This window comes from Lissotriton helveticus, chromosome 6 (assembly GCF_964261635.1).
Source record: "Lissotriton helveticus chromosome 6, aLisHel1.1, whole genome shotgun sequence".
In the NCBI taxonomy this organism is placed as follows: domain Eukaryota; kingdom Metazoa; phylum Chordata; class Amphibia; order Caudata; family Salamandridae; genus Lissotriton; species Lissotriton helveticus.
This window is the reverse complement of record NC_136067.1, coordinates 709,703,483-709,725,006: the sequence shown is the minus strand read 5'-3', so window position 1 is coordinate 709,725,006 and position 21,524 is coordinate 709,703,483. Positions and strand designations below refer to the sequence as shown.

The following is a 21,524-nucleotide window of genomic DNA, read 5'->3' as shown; positions in this document are numbered from 1 at the left end:
TTCATCAAGGGCAAAGGCGTACTGCAGTCCTGACATCCCACTCCGGCTATCAGCCTCTTCACAAATCCTCTTCCTGTCTTTCTTGTTAGATCCCTCTTTCTGCCACTCACTCCTTTGCACTTTTCCCTGCACCCTCTCGTCTGTTTATCTTCCATCACTTTTCCTATTAATCCTTTGCAACACTCCCTCTGTTCTTTATATCACTATTACATCTATTTCTTGTCTCTAATTTCCTCAAACTCATTATCTTTTGCTACTCCTAAATGTATGCTCCCCAGCACACTACCCCTTTCTTTCGCCCTCTCTCTTTCATCTATTTCTAAAGTCACATTTATATCACTTTGTCCTATTTACTGTTTTTCATATCCCCATATCCCTTTTTTCTATATTAACCTTTCCACAAGCTTTCTATTTCTACTGCTCACTTTTACTTGCAATAGAGAAATATTACTTAACTAAATATGTATATTCTGTTAATATCTCATATCAGCATGAAGGAGGGGTTAGAGAGCCTGACAGCATTTTCATTTAATGGTTTATGAGTTTACATCATCGTCTACGTAGCCTTTCAGGAGCTAATATTCACATCTATAACAATCATCTGGATTTTTTGCGCCTTAGAAGGAATCCGCAGCATCTCTGTCACACAGCTCATTTAAGAGTATAGGGTCTGGACCAGCCTTATGTCCTCAAGCAGTTTCCCATTTTCTGTTCTCTGTGCCTCACCCAAAAGCGTTTATCTACTTGGAAGGTGGTCTGGTTTGGTTGATCAGTGTTGCCAGACCAGTTGTTCATTTGCAGGCAGGTCCTTGATTTCCAAAGAAAGTCGAGTATGCTTCATAAGGCTTGAGGAAATATCTCTGGCTAGCTGACAGTTTTATGTATACAATATATTATTGGTCAGATGCCAGTATATTTGCTCCAAATTTCTCCAGACCCTTCTTGCATCGCTCTTTTTTCTACTTTGTAAAAGAAAGCATGGATAATAAATTCACTTTTTTTTTTTAAATGAAAGGAAAAAAACAAGCGGTGTCTTTGGACAAGACTCGGTGCGGTGCTTAATCTCTGTTTACCACTTTTTCTGTCTGCTTTCTCTCCATGGTGACCACTTTTCAGAGTATTAGTGCTGTAGTTGTTATCTCTTTCAACAAGAACAACTATTTTCCGAGTCGCTCCTGGGAAGAGTCCAGTTAATATTGCAGGCCTTTAGTCCTGAGGGGTCCATATTTCCCGGGACAGTCTTCTATCACAGCTTGGCCTCACTACGCTGGCTGATGTGCTTGGAACGTTGAAATCGCATTTGCAGAGATTAAGCTATTGCCATTGTAAATGACAATGCCATTTATTTATCTGTTTTCAAAACCAACACATAAATAAAAAGTTTGTCATTCACAATGCCAATAGCTCAAACTTTTCCAAGGGCGAAACCGTTGCATTGTAAATGCTTGTTAACCTTCCCTCATACGTTCCCTTGCCCAGATTCGTTTGGAATTCGGCATTGTCAAACAAACCTTAGAAAGGCGGAGCGCGTACGTAGGAAGCTGGCGCAAGATCCGCAATGCAGAGGCTGACTCCCTAAATGCCAACCTATGGGATGAGTTACTACGGCACCGCACCTCATTGCCTAGAGCTTACCTTTTTGAATCAATTGAAGTCCTAGGTTTGTCCGCCGCCTGGGAAACGTCCATAGATCTCCAATACTTTAAAAAATTGGCTAAAAAAATCGGCACGCATTATTTCGGTGATTGAAGATAAGAAAGACCTAGCAAACAGAGCGCATGGATGGACCACCCTAGGGGATTATGGTAAAATACAGCCACAAGCATATCTTAACATCGGGATGAAAATTCAAGCCAAAGAAAAGTTTCTAAAATTACGCCTCGGCGTAATCCCGATACTGCCGCACCTGCCCCCTTGGGAGAGAACACCTGCCTCGCAACAGTGTCGCCTATGCAAGTCCGGTAAAGAGGACATTGTTCACGTGATTTGTATATGCCCTAGACTGAGGGACTTGAGGCGCAACTTTCTGCTTCCATCCTTCAAGTCATATGCTGTTCAAACCTGTAGGCAGGCAGTCAAACTATGGTTTACCTCTAGCGACACAAAATTCAACTGCCAGGTCGTGAAGTTCTTTGACTCTATAAGAAAAAGACTTGATATCATTTGAAATTCTTCATCAGCACCTGAGGACAACCTTGACCTTACTATTGCGAACTTTGACCTTTTTAATCTTAAATACAAAGTGGTTTTAAATGACTTTATCTATGTTTTATATGTTTGTAAAGATTTTAATTAATCGTGTACAAATAAATATTACCTTACCTGATGCATTTTAACACACCATGAAGTAAACGTATGAACTTGTATAGAACTAGTTGGAAAATGATAACATGAATCAAATGATAAGTTAGTACCGCTATTTTCCGATTTCCGTTCGTCGTCGCTTTTCACAATTATTCCATTCAGAAGCTTTTGCAGGACCGTGGCGGGAAAGAGCTGTTCGTGGGTACCCAGGAAAGGCTGAAGATTAGCAGTCATATTGCTGAGAACACTGAGCAGTACAATCTCATCCTGAAAGCTATTCCACAAGTTTGAAACCGCAATAAAATGAGGCTGTAAAAAACAAGAAGGCACACATTCATAAGCTGTTTATTGATGAAAACGTTTGAAACAATGATAATAACATTTACACCGCCCCTTACCTACAATGATAATAAAAAAATCTATTTCAAAGCAGAGAAAAACACGACATATTTCTAAAATGAATGCACCTTTCAATATTCAAATTTGGGTATACGGACTTTTGCTAACCTCAGTACGTCACTGTAATCAACCTTAATCCTTGATGAAACCCATAAAGTCATCTGCACACCTACGGCTAGCTGCACTTATTAGTGCAAATTAATGTTTTGGGTTCACTCACAAATCAATTTTCTCACATTTAATATTACATCAGTATAGGGATCAAAGTGCCGGGGTTGGAATCTGAGGGGCACGACGTGCCCAAACTTTTTTTTATTTTAGAAAAGCAGTTCCTCTCCGTTTTGTGAAAAGACGACTGTCCTGGGACGTTTAATTCGAGATTTGCAATGCTTCAGCTGAAGTTTCAGGTGGGGAGTCTTCTGTGCTGTGAAACCGAGAGAGAAGTAGACAGCTAGAACAAGCATTCCTGCCAGGGTGCCTGCTGCCTGTAAGAAATGTAAATGTGCGCAACTGGTCAATCTGAAAATAAAGACTGGTTGGAAGCTGGTATTGGCTTTAATAACGCAATCACTTGAAGATTACTGATGACACAGATTAATTCTTTTTGAGAGGTATTGCAAGGGAGCTTCCAGTTAAACTACAAAGTGTGTGCGTTTAAAGATAGTTATAAAAAAATTGCATTACGGACAGTCTGGCTATTACTAAAATCTATATTTTGGAAGCACTTTTGATCTTAATCCTTTTTGCATATTTTGTAGCAGCCTATCTTATTCTGTGTGTAATGCAAGTTTAAAATAATAACTTATTCACAGTGCTGTCTGTCACAGACTGGGACCTTGTAGCCCTGAACATACATAAGTCACTATTGTCCACTGTGCCAATCAGGATTCAATTCTGTGACTCTCTGGTTACAGACACAGACCTCTGCAGTGCATAAAACAATAGAGATTTCATAATGTACGAGTGCATTTCCCACTGATTAACTTAACTTGCATTTATTCTTCATTTAACAGGCATGTTATTTTATATGCAGTTACCTGAAGGTTAAAGACCACAAACCATACAGAATATTTCGTATTTAGTCACACTTTTGGCTTCGTCCCCATGTTCACTCATCCCAGCCCGACTACGCGAAGCATCATAGTTACCATACTTTGTTTAATGCACTTCGACCACTGCATCATTATGACGTGAGATAAGATATAATGTACAGGAAATCATCAGACTTAATCTCTTGTGACAAACAAGATCGCATCCCGTGGCTAAAACAAGTCAAGAATCGACGTGAAATGGTTAAAACGAGAGAAATATGGGATTGTCCAGCAAAAATAGCTAGGGGAGTCACCCAGAAACTGAAAAGAAACTAGCGGGAATGTGTCATGATGCAGATCTTGAGTGATCAGATAGATGGGAGTATACCAGGGCAGTTCTTGCCCCACAAGTGTCTCCCTAGCTTCGAACTATACATGGACAGAATTTTCCCATTCAAAGCTAGATGCTTATATGTGCAATTTAGATACGGCGCTTAGCCGCTAAGATCATTTACATCAAAGTGGGATAAAGCAGGTTGCCCACCACTGTTCTCACTGTCCACAACATATAGACGCAGGGACACATTCACTTTTCTGTCCTTGCTACACACTACCTCATAAGAAATGGATTGTCGCAATGTGCAGGCCTGTGGGCAAGACACTACTGGGAAGTGCTAAGGTTCCTGAAGAGTGATACGAAAGAACAAATTGTATTTGCTGTCTCTCGCTTTTTGCAATGGGTATGGAATATCAGATCAACAGTGATGCCTCTCAAGGATTCTTACCAAAATAGGCCAAAGGGAGACACAAACTTCGTAGTCCTTTCTTCCAGTTAATGTAGCCCTAAAGGCACTAAACAGTAAACCTCTTAGTACTACAAGTAATTCTGATTAACAGGAGAAGAGCGATAAATACTGAGAATGGACTCTTATTTCCTGATCTTGCTAAGCATAGGCATTTATCCGCACTTAATTTGACACTGATTTTTGTTGGTTTAAAAATCACCTGCTGGCATATTGCACTTTACAAGAAACTTCTGAGCACTTAATACCATATTGTAAGTGTCCGGCTTTTTAACTTTTATAGTCATTGCTTATTGATGATTTTACTTGATGATTGCATATTTTATTCTATGTGTTTTAATGTACTGGATGTAATACTTTAATGGTTCTTTAGCGGAAATAAAGTAATTAAATAATATAGGTTGATTCAAAGTGAAAGAGAATAGCATAAAGTAATATTTCACTCAGTCTCCAACAGGGATGGAGACTGCGTGCTTCCGCAAGAACACCCCAAAACTCCCAGGTTTGTGGGTACTTTAGGTATTTTGCCCCTGCCTACCTCCAGCTCCTAAATATGCTTCAAAATATGCCCCTATTGGCGACAGATGTACATGCTTATTTGGGGTGGGAAAGTTGAGGAAACACCATTCATTTCCCGACTAGTATATGCTAGTTGGACTTACCGGATAGACAGCTGTCTATTTTTCGGTCTTAACCTCCATAAAACAGCAGCACATCAGGCACAATGCCAACATCTGCATGACACGGTGCCCTAGCAGAATAAATGAACACTTTGTACCCATAAACAGGCACACCCCTCCATCGCAGTTTGCATGCATAGAGGACAACAAAGGAAGGACTCAAATCTTGTTAAAATATATTATGAGAAGTTGAACACTAGGGGAACTTAAGAGGCAGTGGGAAGCAAGAGGAGTGCGGATTGTTAGGGGTTCCTAAAACAATAGTTTTCAAACTAAGAGAGAGAGTTGACTTGTCTCTCTCTCTCAGTGCGGGCATGTAAAAATCCAGGGTGAAATCCGACAGACACCTCACCATGCCCGACTGAAAGGATCTATACCCAATCTTTGCTACAGAATACATTTTTTAGGGGGGGTGTAACACCCCTCCATAAGCTACGTTCCTGAACAACAGCACACTCAGAACAATGCCACTATTGTACCAGCACAGAGAAGGGCTACAACGTTGTAAAAATCCTGGAGAGCTGAACAGACGCTGCCAACCATATTTCACCAACTGAGTCGGCTTATGATCAGAAAATTTTAAGACGCTGTGTATATGATGCCTTAAATATACACATGGCCATGAACGTAATCTCTAAAGGAAAGAAAGAAATCAAGTGGGTCGGTTTGCCAACCAACTCTAAGTTTGAAATCTACTATGATATTGAAGTATTCAAGTGAAAAGGATTAGCTTGCAGGCTGGCACTGTTCTGCAGAGGATTTGAAAATAGCTAGGAGCTTGGTGCCTAAAGCTCTTGAACCACATGTAACCAAATTGGGTCAAGGATCCATCAGCAGTGTATATGTGACTTCTGGTTCAACTGTACGAATGGCACACAATTTTCTTCTGCTGATTTACCATTGGTTCAGATGGCTTAATGGCAACAAGCTCCAATGGTACAATGGCTCACAGTACTATGGTTCTAGGGTTGAGACGCCGGTGTCTTATAATGGTGAAGAAGATGACGATGACTAACAAAAGTAGCGATGCTGACTGATTCTTTGCATAAATCTGTTTTTGATTTTGTTCCTTATTTCTAAGTCAAAAAGCTTCAGGAACCTATTTGTGAGGGAACTCTATTTATTAATCTGTTTCACCCCACAAGAATATATTGGAGAGCTGTTATGAGCCTCGAGATTGCACCCCGTATATGTCACCAAGGGTTATCCTTAATTCAAACGTTTTTGTTAAGCATTTTAATACATAACAGACGGATGGCAGATACACATGAGCTGAAAACCTACTGTACATAATATATTGTCGCAAAGATGTCTTGTGATAGGGACAGTTGATGTCACATAATTAATGAAGAGCTCAACAATATGGTACTGTCAATGTTTCAGAACCGTGAGAAGAAAAATAAGAAAGAAATAGAATGAAAGTCTAAAAGATAGTAGACAGAAAGAAAAGATCTAGAGATAGGAGTGAGTATCAAGGATGGAGGTTGAGAGGAAAATCATCTGACAGGACTTATCTAGTACTGTCATGATGTAGCGTTATGAGCCTTAAGGACAAAAGTACGAAACAGTGTAATGAGGTGTAGATGAGCTGTATGGAACAGGTGTAGACAACTCCTCATGAGGTGTTAATTATTTCTAAATAGTGGTCAAGCAGTGGAGCAGCAGACTGAAAATGAGAATTTCCTGGGGAGGTTGGTTTGGAAGATACCATCAACAGTGTCAGCAAGGGATGTCCTACTGATGTATTTTTAATGTTGTGTGAGTGTTTTTTGATACCACTGTGGTTTCTGACCCTATATTAACTTTTGTTTGTGCTTTTTTTGGGTTTGTCAAATACATTTGTCCCTTCAAACTATTGCTCCATTTGCTTAAAAGACCTACTACGTATTTAGCATACTCCATTACTGAAAACATCATTCGTGCCCATCTGTGATTGGGAGTGGTAATGGGTGCACGGAAAGGCAGTCTGTTTAAAGTGTTTTCATTAGGAAGAGCATAGTAGCAAGGATACGTAGTGGCTCATGACTGTTCAAAGAAACATCGAAGGGATGTACGAACGTGAGAGTACTTTGTACACAAGAATTCGTCAAAAGTGTTGCAATGTCCTCAGAATCCCAATCCTCCCATTCACTCCACCAATGTCTGGACACACAAACACACCAATCAGGGCGAATGAACGGAAAAAGGGGAAGTGAGAGCGAGAGAGAGAGGTGCTATTCGTCTGTTTCTTCAACTTCTCAGGGAGGTCGGCAGGTTCAACAGATATTTGCTTCATAATTACAATTAATAATAATAATAATAATCTTTATTCGGAGGTAATCACATCCATAAAAGATACAATAATAAGCAACCAGTAAAATCAACCTTGCACTGTTACGATTCGCATGCCAAGCAAGATGAAGGCGTGGATCCCTAGATGTAAAGGAGAACAAGGACTGGCAAGTGGAAGACGACGCTAGACAGTGCAAACAAGCAAATAAACAGGTAATCTTTGCCTAACCCCAGCTAACATGAGGAAAGTGGAGTAGGGAGAAAACAAGAAAGGCAAAGGATGATGGGGAATATACTACCGAACATGTTGGAACAAGCCGCCTTACAATACAACGTCAAAGTTGTCGGGCAACTACTGCATGCTTGAACCAGGCTTACGTTTTCCTGTAGAATAGAGACTGCCCTGGTAAATATTTTTTGAACCCAAAAGGGATTGCACAGATGGTTTAGCAGTCTAGCTCATAACCATAGCTTAAGTTGCTCAAATCTCCTTTTATCAATGCTTGTATACAGCCGACATGTGGACTGTCTCATTAACCGCTGTGTCCCCCCTTCAGGGCTTGTGCAAGTCCTCCCTGTGATATCAGCCAGACGCTTCTTTAAATCCTGACAGTATTCCCATTGGAAGATTCCCCGCCCATGAGGTTGTGGAGATTTTGGTTTATTTATTAGAAAATTCAATGCTGAAGCACTGGGATTGTCATGCGTTGGCTGGTTTTGTGCTCCCACAGGTACTGGAAGCCTGTGACTGCTCTTCTCTCCACCTGCGAATGCAGCTCGTGTTGGAGAGATCTTAGAGCGCATGTCAGTTTGGCCATCCTAAGACAGCCGGCCAAACTGACATGTGCACTGACAGCAGTGCCCACCACTCCTCCTTCAGTGCTGTCATCATGATGGCTCTGTCCCTAAGACTCAGCTCTTGAAGAAAAACGATTATAAAATGGGTTTATTATCATTTTATTTTTCAGGTTTGCATTTGCTAGCAAGAGGTGTCACACCATAAAGGAGGAGCCACCAATGATTTGGACCCAAGTTTAGGAGGTGAGTGTCCATATTGTACATGGAACTTTGGGCCCAAGTTCGAGTGAACAGAGACCTCTCGCACTTGGCAGGGTGCACGCTTTCCCCCTAATTGTTTGCTCTTGTGATGGAGCCCCTTGTGGAGCTTATAGGGGTGGACCATAAACTTAGCAACTTTAGGTTGAAGGCGGGAGCTGAAGATCACGTCTCTTTGTACACATATGATATGCTTCTCTTCATTCTGAGACCCCAGAACACCATCCAACGACTCATGGAAATCCTGATGATCTAGGAGGAAGCATCGGGGCTCAAAGTTAATTGGGAGAAGTCGATTCTTGTACCCATACGAGGGGCGGCGGGTCAGGGGGCGGAGGACTCTGGGCTCCCAGTAGCAGGCGACAGCTTCCGCTGCCTAGGAATGACTGTGGCCCTCACCCATTAGAGGTACTGGGAACTTAACATCACCCTACTACTGATCAGGCCAAGACAGGACATAAGGGTATGGTCCAGGCTGCCTCTCTAGATGGCGGGAAGGCTTGCGCTCTTCAAGATGGTGTCCCTCCGCCGTTTCCCAAAAGTCCTACAGCTCTACCCCTACCCGCTACCACCCACTTTCTTCACAGACTTACAGACAAAAATTGGCAATTTCTTCTGGGCGTGAACATTTCTAGGGTGTCCTTAGAAAAATGTTGATTCTTCCCCTTTGAGGCAGGGTTAGGTTGGGCGGATGTTAAACTATACCACTGGGCCTCACAATTGGCGAATGACTGGATCTGAGTGGACAGAGGAGACCCCGCTCATAGACTGGAGCTGCTCCATCCACATGGTATACTTAAACTGCTGTACAGTAAGCCCCCCACACTTGGTACCCACTGGTGTAACGAAAAGTGAGGGGTCTCCCTGCACGGTACTTAGGGGGGCCCCCTCTGGGCTCAATCAGGAGCTCTCCCGGCCAGAGTTCAGTGCCGAGGGGGCCCCTTGGAGCTAGGGGCCCCCACGCACCGCGTGGGCTGTGGGGGCCTGTGTTACGCCCCTGTTGGTACCTGAGTACCCCATAGTATGCTGGTATGTGGCTCTCCCCATATGAAATGGTTTCGTACCTTCACAGTGGCAATACTCCTCTGGTATGGGACATGCCTGTCGGAAATGGTGGGTCTAGCAGGGTTGTATTCTTGGGACCTCATAGGCACATCCACATTGGGAGACGTCTGGGGGGTGGGTCACCTAATATTGTTCCAGGAGCCAGCGACTGACTTTCATCTACACTCCTCTGAGTTCTATAGGTATCTCCAACAGCTGTGCCCCTGGAAAGCTATAAGCAGAAACTAAGCATGCTCCCGGAATTCAACCTCTCAGAATGCAAATTGATAACAGATGAATTGGGAAGAGGAGGGATCGCTTGCCTATATAAATCCCTAGTCAGTAACACACTGGACCCATTAACGACACTGGGAGCGAGCAGGAGGCAGACATGGGTGTCCTTGGCGTTGAGGAGTGGTAAGAGGCGAAAATGGCTTCTAGAAAGGTAGCTATGTCCACGTGCTTTTGCCTCATTCAATTTAAGTAATTCTACTTGACCTTCTACTCCCCGACTCGACTGGCATATGGATCATACTGGTGGACCCGAATGTCTCTGGTGGCGCCACTCCCCAGACCCCTTTTATCATGTAATCTGGGAATGCCCAATTGCACAAGTCTACTGGTAGGAGTCTAAGAGATTGATTGGCTGAGTATTAGAATGGTCACAAGCCCTGGACCCAAAAATAATACTGCTGGGGAACATGGATACAATAGGGGTCGCATGCCACATGAGCATTCATTGTTACGATCTACTTTGTGGCCAAGAGAGACATGGCCAGGAATTGGAGAGAAGAACAAGCCCCTTCACTACAGGAATGAGTTAGGGGCATATACCAATGTGCTGCAGTGGAAAAACTGGTATTCAAAGCCTGAGGTGTCCCGCTCGAAACATGAGCGGATATGGGCTCCCGGGATACATTTTGAGAGGTCCTTGTACTGACCATGACTCAGTTACACAAGAAGGACATACATTTTACACAATATTTGTAGGTTTTTGATGCTGGAATGGATATTTTATAAAGCTTCAAAAGAAAATGTAATTTTCATGCACACTGACTTGCGCATGAACGTAAGGCCAAGGAGGCCAGAGTTATATTTTGTATGGTTCACACTAACATGGAAAATCAATAAAATGTGTTATAAAAAAAAATATTTCGTCCCTCAAAAATTTGTACTGATATTCTGTCCCGTTGATATTCGGGATTCGATATTCTCTACTACAATTGAAAGAGATCTATTAAATGTAATGACAAGCATTGAGCGTGTGTCTGGTATTTACAAAAACCTAGTGGATAGCAAAAACCGGTGACCCTTCTTTTACTAAGAATTTGATTGTCTGTGGGCATCAGCTGACTTTTTATCAGCTTTCCTGAAAACCACAGGCTGTTTATACACAGACTGCCTGATAGTTTAAATATGCTGTAACAAATAATTTACGGAAGGTTCTTGTGATGAGGCAATGCTCACTACTAAAATGCAAGGATGGAACCCAAATTTACAGTAAAAAAAGTTCCAGTAGACCTACACCATTAATTATTGCAGGTAAACTCTACCAAAGAAATCCAATGGCTCCATTCTGTTGGATGGGTCATTAAAACGTATTAAGTACTGTTCAATGGTCTATCTAATCTGTTGGCCCATTCGGTAATGGTAGTTAGTAGACTTCCCTGAGTAATAACCAACTTTTTCAACCATACTAAGTTCTACACTTAAATTGAGGAACTCATGGTCCAACATTACTATGGAGTAAAGAGAGGTTGTATTAATCCTAGGGCTTTGGTATGTGCACTCTTGGATAGAGCACAGTTGGTGCACTTGGAAATAACATTTTTTTATGAACTGAAAACGCTGAGAAATATTTAATTGCCAAAAATGCCTAATGATATGATAACAACAGCTGAGAACTTGTTTTTGAAGAGTCTTCTGTGGTACATACAAAGTATTCAGAGGGAACAATAGAGACACCTTGCTAAGTTGATTTACTGGATATTCCATTATCCAAGAAATCGAATCTACCCCTCAATAGAACTGATACATCTTGTTGAAAATGTTGTCAATGATCTGACATGAACTTGTGAGAAAAGACAGAATATTTGGAGGAGTCAAACTCTCATTACCCTCTAATACTGGTCGGGATAAGACATCCACCTTTCCAGTCCTATGAGTATCTTATAATGAAGACAAGAGAAAAATAAAGCATTAACAAGCTTGTCATACATTAGCATGTCATTCTGGTCAGATATAACAAGTTCAAGAGCTCGTTATGTTATGTTAAAAGATTTGTAAAGCGCATGGCTGTCCTGGCAAAAGCACGTCCCAGAGCTAATTACAGAAGAGGAGATGGTGGTGGGTGCATGAAAGGGATGCTTGATCTGCAGAAAAAGCCCGGTATTTACTGCCTTTCTAAATGACAGAAGATTTGTGATATTTCTGATATGAAGAGGCAGAGAATTTCAAAGGGTGGGAGCGAGCACCTTAAACGAGCACCCCCCTGCTCTAGCCCTACGGAATCGTGGCACACAAGTGAGATGTAGATCAGCGGAGCGAAGGGCGCGGGTAGGAGTGACAAAGATTATTCAGAACAGCCGGACCAGTGCTGTGAAAATTTTGTGTGTGATGCAAAGCGTTTTGAACTGGAATCTTTGCTTCACAGGCAACCAGTGAAGGCGATGCAGCAAGCCTGAGATAGAACTATATCTAGGCAGAGAAAACAGAATACGGGCTATCGCTTTCATGGTGCACTGTAACCTGTTGATGATGGACTTATTGGATCCTTGAATGACTAACTGACGGGTGTGGGAGTCAAACAACCCCAATATGGTTTTAAGTCCACGCAGTAGGCCGAAGCAAGTCCCAGCCACGGATTTGGCATGGTCCTCAAAGGAGAGGGTATTGTCGAACCGGACACCCAGATTTTTTATGATGATTTTGGGCTCCGGAGGAGTGCCCAACGTCGGCGGCCACCACTTGTCTCCCCATGGATGAGAGTCTCTGCCAAATAGGAGGATCTCTGTTTTAGATGAGTTAAGCTGGAGACAGTTCAATTCCATCCAGATGGCTATAGCAGAAAGATCGTCTTGAAATTTGGCAGCATCCTTACTGGGAATTATTATTATAGTAAAGGATAGGATCAGCTGCGTGTCATCTGAATTCATGCAATGATTTCATAAAGAGCTCCTTCGAGATAGTGTCTCCAATGTGTATTTTAACCTCACTGCACTTCGCTACTGAAACAGGACACAGCTTGGTCCTAATTCTCCCGCGCAGCTGACTGCAAGCTGACGCGGACTCGAGGGAAAGATTAGCATTTCCTGACGCCATTACCGGCGACCCTGCGAAGCCACGCCCTCTCTGTGGCCACGCCCCCCGCTCGCCCTATAAACAGACGCTGACCGCAGCGCTCACCAGAAATCACCTGCACTCCTGAGGCGGAAAGCCGGGAGGGTTATTTTAAATATTTGAATGTCACTTACTTCTGTGTATTTTAACCTCACTGCACTTCGACACTGAAACAGGACACAGCTTGGTCCTAATTCTCCCGCGCAGCTGACTGCAAGCTGACGTGGACTCGAGGGAAAGATTAGCATTTCCTAAACGCCATTACCGGCGACCCTGCGAAGCCACGCCCCCTCTGAGGCCACGCCCCCCGCTCGCGCTAGAAACAGACGCCGACCGCAGCGCTCACCAGAAATCACCTGCACTCCTGAGGCGGAAAGCCGGGAGGGTTATTTTTAAAAAACTTGAATGTCACTTACTTCTGTGTATTTTAACCTCACTGCACTTCGCTACTGAAACAGGACACAGCTTGGTCCTAATTCTCCCGCGCAGCTGACTGCAAGCTGACGCGGACTCGAGGGAAAGATTAGCATTTCCTGACGCCATTACCGGCGACCCTGCGAAGCCACGCCCCCTCTGAGGCCACGCCCCCCGCTCGCGCTATAAACAGACGCTGACCGCAGCGCTCACCAGAAATCACCTGCACTCCTGAGGCGGAAAGCCGGGAGGGTTATTTTAAATATTTGAATGTCACTTACTTCTGTGTATTTTAACCTCACTGCACTTCGACACTGAAACAGGACACAGCTTGGTCCTAATTCTCCCGCGCAGCTGACTGCAAGCTGACGCGGACTCGAGGGAAAGATTAGCATTTCCTGACGCCATTACCGGCGACCCTGCGAAGCCACGCCCCCTCTGAGGCCACGCCCAACTCCCCCCCACCCTCCTATTAAAACATGTGCGCACCACGGACGCGCAGCGGACGGGCGCAGCGGGCGTGCCTAAGGCAAGCCCGTCTGGGCCCGTCCGGGCCTGGCCGGACCCAGGCCCAGGAACGCTGCTGGATTCACCTCACAACCGATTGGTGTACACGAGGGATATGCTCCAGGCTCTTCACCCGGAAATTAATCCGGAGTGCCGCTACATCCACGGTGAAGGTAAACCCTTTCTCAACTGTACACGCTGTAACCCAGTTATTCAGCCCCCGGGTAAGCCTGGACTACAGATAGGCCTTCTCAACTGCCGATCCCTCCCCAAGCATGCGCATGAAATAAACCTGCTGATACAGGACCATGGTCTGGATGTACTATTCCTCTCAGAAACCTGGCTCTCTGCTAACTCGGATTCTGACATGGTCATCGCCCTTCCCCCAGGCTATCTTATTCAAACTCTGCACAGACCCAGAGGGAGAGGAGGGGGTTTGGCAATAATCTACAAAGAACACCTTGTCTGTAGAATCAGCAACGCCAACATTGAAGATTGCGAAAGTTGCCATTTTGCCATTCAAACCTCCCCGGCACATTCTCTGTCGGGATTGTTGATCTACCGCCCTCCGGGTACCCCAGGGAAATTCCTTAATGCTTTCACTGACATGGTATCACAACTAGCCTCCTCCGCCCCTAATTTCCTCATCGTGGGCGATCTCAATCTGCACTTCACAGACCCCACAGATATGACAGTATCCGACCTCCTCCTGGACCTGCTGTCATTTAACATCCGGCTGGTCAATAACGAACCCACCCACGACAAGGGACACCTTTTGGACCCCGTCCTGACTAACATCGCGGATATTACCACCTGTCCCCCCCTTCCTCTTCCATGGACAGATCACTTCCTAATCCCTATCTCCTGGGATATACCCACAGTACCCCCTCAAACCGCCAAAATTAAGGTTACCGACAGACGTTGGCACAAGCTTGTTCCAGCTGAATGGGCCACCATTCCTTCAGACTCTATTCCTGCCCTCTGCACCGATCCTGTCACTGCCGATGAACAGTTTAACTCCTGGGTCATATCTTCTTTAGACAAACTCCTCCCTAAAACCACCACTCTCAAACATACCAAACGAGTGACCCCCGCGCCTTGGTACACCCCAGAGCTGAAATCTCTGCGACAAGAATGCAAGAGAACAGAACGCTCATGGAGGAGGGATACGACTAAGTCTAATGTAAAGAAGGACACCTACCTCACCTCTTTACAAACTTATAAGACTGCCCTACGCAAAACAAAAAGCATATTCTTCCAAGAAAGAATAGAAAACTCTGCATGCTCCAGCAAAGAATCTTTTGTTATATTAAAAGAACTACTTAAGGTTCCAGACCCCGGAGCGAGAAAGCCACCAGACCCCAAGGCAGATGAGGAAAAATGCCTTCAATTAGCTAGTTTTTTCAAAGAGAAGATCCAGAAAATCCTCGACTCAATTCCAATCACAAATTCGAGTGAGGAAAAAGAGATCCTCAACACTCCTACCTCCCCCTGTTTATCTTCTTGGGGACAAGTGACCGCCGAAGAGGTCGAAAGCACGCTAAATATCATCAAAAGCGGATCGCCCAGGGACCCTGCCCCGCTACGTTTCCTCAAGAAAGTAGCACCAACTATCGTTCTCCCCTTACCCATCTTATCAACGCCTCATTGCAACAGGTAGTCGTCCCCGCTAGTTGGAAGGCGGCAGTCGTCAAGGCACTATTAAAGAAACCATCCTTGGACCCTGTGGACCTGGCCAACTACAGGCCAATCTCTCTCCTCCCTGGGACTAGCAAGATCGCTGAAAAACTGGTGAATAGGAAACTATCACAATTTCTGGAATCTAATAATCGACTAAAAAGCTCACAGACAGGTTTCCGCCCATGGCAGGGCACTGACATCGCCCTCCTTGCGGCGGTGGAGGAGGCCAGAGCACTTTTGGACGCGGGAGGATCAGTGGCAGTGATCCTCCTCGACCTGAGTGCGGCCTTCGACACCGTCAACCACCAACTCCTTATCCATCGGCTGAGGAGGGCCGGTGTGGAAGGTACCGCACTGTCTTGGCTCTCGTCTTTTCTGAGCCAACGCTCCTTTCAGATCTGGGAGAATAACACCTGCTCCTCCGAAACACCCCTCCAATGTGGCGTACCTCAGGGCTCCTCTTTGAGCCCTACACTATTCAATATCTATATGTCCCCATTGGAGGAGGTTTTCAACCCGTTCGGAGTGAGTATCGTCAGCTATGCTGATGACACCCAATTAGTGGTGGCCTTATCTCACCCAAGTCAACAACCTGCGGACCTATACAACTGTCTGACGCAGATACAAGGCTGGATGAACAGCTCAGCTTTAAAACTGAACGGGTCAAAGACTGACATTCTCCTCCTTGGTCAGAAAGGGCTCTCCCTCCCACCGAACATCTGGCCTTCCTGCTTGGGTCCCCCCCCCAGACCCAAAACCCGAGGTAAAGAGCCTGGGTGTATGGCTCGAAACCGACCTGTCATTCACCACACAAGCAAAAAAAGTAGCCGGGACCTGCTTTGGGCTTCTCAAATCAATGAGAAAGATTCTGCCCCTACTCCCTCCCACCTCTCAAAAACTGTTAATCCAAGGCCTGATACTATCTAGGCTAGATTACAGCAACTCCATCTACCTAGGCGCTCCTGAGGCAACTCTGAACAAGTTACAAAGGATCCAAAACGCCGCTGCCCGAACCCTCACCAATACTCCTGCCAGAGCTTCGGCCAAACCAGCCTTGAAGCTGCTCCATTGGCTCCCTGTGAGGGAGCGAGTGAAGTTTAAAGCCCTTTGTTTGGCCCATAAACTGCTTCAAAACAAAGGCCCCCCTATCTTAAGAAAATTTATCAGACCATACAAAGCCCCAAGAACCCTACGATCTGATCAGGAGTGTCTTATCATCATCCCCAGAGTCAAGAAGGCTCGTTCGGGTGGAAGGCGTTTCTCGGTCCACACCGCACGCCTTTGGAACGCTCTTCCCCGCGACCTGAGAACAGAAGCAAATTATTTACGTTTCAGGAAGCGGTTGAAAACCCATCTTTTCCCCTAATTATCCTGACTCTCTAATCTGTCCTCCCCCCCCCCTCGCTGCCCCCTCTGACTCACAGGTGCAGGGATCTTAGCACCTGGGATACCTACGGGTGACTACGCGCTCTATAAATTTTTGTAATAATAATAATAATGCACAAAAGCATCCCATATGCAAGCAGTTCCCAATAATAAATGGTGTAGCTTCATATAGTGCTAGGCAATGTTCTGGAATAGAATGCAACCAGATAAAAGGGCTTCAGTTTTGGCTGTCATTAGGATCGAATGGCTACAGCAGCATAAGAAGAGGTATCTTTTCTACTGTGACAGATAAATGTAAACCAGTGTGCTGAAGGATCAGTATAGTGGTAAATGCTGCTTTCAGTGTTTGTAACATTTGGTCTTGTTCTTTACCCCACAAGAACAGCATTTGTTTCTTGGCTAGCTGAGTGAAAATGTATTGTATTAAGTGGCAATAAAAGTTTGATTACAAAGCTATTTCCCAAAAGGTGGTGATGAAGTGTGAGAGTAATGAAACATACAGACTTAAAAGGTAGATGGTCAAATGGAGAGTGGTGCAGTGTTGACATGGGCAGAAGATATACTGTATTCAATGCAGAGCTTATGTGGTTAAGGTTTGCTTAATGGAACCGAAAAGGATTATGGAAAAAATCTTTCACTTTACAATGGGCAAGTGTTCAACATTGATTTGCAGTAGAAAAGCTGACATAAAGCTGTCAGCAGGGAATTAATGGGGTACACTCCAATATTAACCAACACAAAATAACAATTGGAAGGGGCTTCAAGGTCTCTCTCCATAAAAAACACCCGGAGCTAGTGTTAAACTAAGACTCCTCTAGCACCCCCATCCCAAAAATAAGACAAATCATCAAACACTTTTTCGTCAAGAAAACATTCTTTGAGATATGCATGGAGCAAAAGGTTTTTAGTGCAACATTTTAATGGATTTTATTTTTTTGTAATTATTGTTTGTGTCACTGGGGTTAACATTACAGAAATAACATGAACTGTTATTTGTTATTGACTCTCTGTGTTATGAGAAAATGATTGTAACATCATTAAAGAGACTACTTAGTTTTAGATTTTGTAGTGTTTCCTTTTCTGGTGCATATCCATACTTCACATTTCTGGAGTTGGAATTGTGTGGCACACACTGCAATCAGAAAATGAAGGATGCTGAATAGTGCAAGTTACATATGGGTTGATTGTTAATTGATGACAGATAAAAGACAGAGATCGCTCTATAATAATCTGAACAGCTGTTAATGGCAACAAACCAACATAGTTAACTAACTCTAGACCACAGAGGATAGCCTAGCAGCATGGCTGACCGCACATATTGAGCTCAGCTCTGGCAGTCCCCTCACCAAATTACTCCTGAGTGCATTGGCTTACTGGACCCCTTACTGCCTCACACCTATACTGAAGATGAGTCGAAAATACTGCAATGGAAGGCCCAAAAACTGACCTTTGGCAACACTGGAGATGACATTGGGTGAGTAAACAAGATGCGACCCGTGTTCCTAGGTGACGTGGAGAGTGCTTGCCCTGACCGTGGGTGTGAGCCTGGCCGCTGTGCCCCTAGAAAGGGCTGAAAGTGTGGATGTGGAGCTAGAATTGGGGGGAAATCATGTCCCCCCCATGAGGGAAACTCAGTGTGAAGGGCTGGGAGGTGACTTCCTGGGATGTGACCGCCACCGACTGCTCAAGCAGGGCTGCTGTCCCATGCTGCTACCCACTGGGCTTGGGAATGCCTGCACTGCCTGGGTTTGTTGCACGTCTGGAGAACAGTAAGGTGGCCATGGATATGGCGGGTGTGGTCGGGAGACTTTATAGCCCCACCTGCTCTAGTGACTGAGGAGGGGGCTGATCACTGAGGGGACAGCACTCAGGAGAAGAGGGGTGCTTGGTGCGGTCGGTCACGGTTCACTGGGCTGTGACCATCCGCCACCCCCCCCCCCCATCTTTTTGAGCCTGGACTGAGCTATTATCAGTTGGCACAGAGGAGGCTCTGGTGGCAGCCTGACTGGTGTGACCTACCTCAGAGTGTTTGGACTTCCCCTGGGTCCCTCTGATTACAAGATGTGTTGTGATCAGAACTTCTCTTACAACTTTGATGCACTGGGATGGTTCCTAAATTCAGTTCTTGAAGGTTCTGGTCTGTCTGAGGTAAGGGCGACCCTTTCTAGTAGCCACAGTGCTGCCGACAGTGTAACTCCAAACATACTGTGCCTTCCAGAAGGAGTCCCAAAGAGGAAAACCCAGAAGAGAAAAAACTTCAATAGTAGGCGCAGACTCTAAGAAAAGAAAGGGGGCGCAAGGAGAGGACCAGGAAGAAACTAGGAGATACCAGCAAGAAGGAACAAGACCAGAAGATAGGAAGCTCCAGGAAAGATCAAGGCTCCAAGGAATTCAAACAGGAAACGAAGTTACTCCTCAAAGGAGTAGAGAGCACCAACAGGAGCGAGGGCACACCAGCAGGTGGAAGGAGTGTTGAAACGCATGGAAATAAAGGATTCGGCCCCTCATATAACCATATACAGGAAATGATGTAACAAGAAATAAGCAGTCAGAAACTTGGATAGGGAAAAAGTGATGAAAAGATAGCAAAGGTCGCCATCTTAGAATGTTGTAACAAAAACCCTTTCTAAAGCCTTCTGGGAAGAAGACTATAGAATTATGGGAAGAAGAAATGTAAGAAGACAGGGCCCTATGCAAGAGAATGGATGTCTGAATGTTACTATATGTGTTCCCCAGATCAAAGGTAAGGACTTCAAGGCTTCATTATTAGTTTTACAGGAGGTCATGGTCCCAGAACTGGAACGCGACATTTCCTGAAAATAATAGGCTGCTGTATTGCCCTGCCGTGTGCGAGGCAGAGAAAGTAAATCACTGCGGCCTGCCACTGTAAAAGTGAGGTTGTCGCGGGACGTTCCCATGGCGTTTTGATAACAATAGCCAGTCGCAGAGGAAAATCGCAACATGCTCTAGCAGGCATGCAAGGCACCGCGAGCTGAATAACGGCCTGCCACAGTGTGGAGCAATGGTCTGTGGTCTAACAGTAGGTCCTCCCCTACTCAAGGCCGTGAATTTAGCAGGTAAAAGCCTCAAGAATCGACAGACTATGACTGGGGCATGAACAGAGTCAGCCTCTTCCCAAGATCTCTCACTGGGAGGATAACCTTTCCAATGGATCAGGAATAGTAAACAGTTTCCAAAAATCCGAGAGTCACAGATTTCCTGGACCTCATACTCGGGAAGATCATTAACCCTCACTGGAGGAGGTCTGGAAAAGATCCTCTTATAGGGGTCGGTGACGTAGGGTTTCAGTTGTGAAACATGTAATACAGGGTGCAATTTTCATGGAACGAGGCAATTGTAGTTGAAAAGATACAGGATTCACTACATGGGTAACCCTAAAAGCATCATAAAAGTGTGGTCTAAATTTGTTAAGAGACAGGTGTTGGGGTAAATATTTAAAGAAGAGTCAAACTTTATGATTCATCTGGTATGAGGGAGACTGGTGTCGAAGGGCAGTGGACTATTTCATTTTCTACTTTGCATCTTGTAAGTTAGTATTTGTTGCCTGACTACTCAGAGATGATGGGTAAAAGAGGCCGCTCCTGGAACAGAAGTGGAATCCTGTAAAGCCGAAGGAAATACTCTTGGATGATAACCATATAGGCAGAAATAAAAGGTGGCCTTGGATGCACTATAGACAACATTATTAAAGAAGAATTCTGTGAGTGGCAAGTAAATAGTCCAGTCACTTTGGGTAGCATTGCAAAAACAATGGAGATATTGTTCCAAATCTTGGTGAAGGTGTCCAGTTCGACCATTGGTCTGGGGATGAAATCCGGAAGAGAGAGCTCCATCAATGTGAAGAGACTTGCAGAAGTATTTCCAGAACTGGGATATATATTGAGGACCCCGGTCAGATATAATGACCTGTGGAAGAGCATGTAGACGAAAGATTTCCTGTATGTAGATCTTACCTAACTCTCTCACATTGGCAAGTTTCTTCAGGGTGGTAAAATGTGTCCTCTTGGAAAATAAATCAACTGCCACCATAATGACATGATATCCTGCAGACGGAAGTGATAAAATCAGTGGATACGGTATGCCATGGTGCTGGAGGACAAGGTAGAGGTTGAAGTAATCCCATAGTATGTAGGGTTTCAGCCTAGGCACATGTCGGACAGGAGGACACATAGGTTTCGCTATCCTCTCGTTTGAATGGCCATCAAAAGGATTGGAGTATTAATTCTAGAATACTCTTGAAACCACACTTGCCTGCAATGGGAGAATTGTGGCACATTTGTAAGGCTTCTAATTACACCTTTTTTGTAGGAAGGAATAACATCTTTTCCTTATAGTAATGTTTGTCATGTGGGTGCAGTTGATTGGTCACCTTCTTCCATTCCTGTGTAGTCAAAGTTGCATAGTTGGACTGGACCCTATCCAAAAACAATTAAACAGCCCCAATAATGTGCTCTGGCTCTATAATATGCTTTTGGGGAATTGTTGGACTTTCAGGATATGGCTGATAGAGCATCCGCTAGATTGTTTTTGGAACCAGGTATATAAGTAATGGTGAAGTAATACTGGCTGAAAAAGTAGGCCCATCGAGC

At 44.5% G+C, this 21,524-nt stretch overlaps 1 protein-coding gene across 1 annotated transcript in view; it reads right to left on the bottom strand.

Annotated features, from left to right (window-relative positions):
* The window catches only part of CFAP206 (cilia and flagella associated protein 206), a 603,144-nt gene that overhangs the window by 288,256 nt on the left and 293,364 nt on the right, over positions 1-21,524 (bottom strand). The window contains exon 9 of the mRNA XM_078648188.1: positions 2,415-2,613. Within this exon, the coding sequence (XP_078504314.1) occupies positions 2,415-2,613 (199 nt within the window). The remainder of the gene's footprint in view (positions 1-2,414; positions 2,614-21,524) is intronic.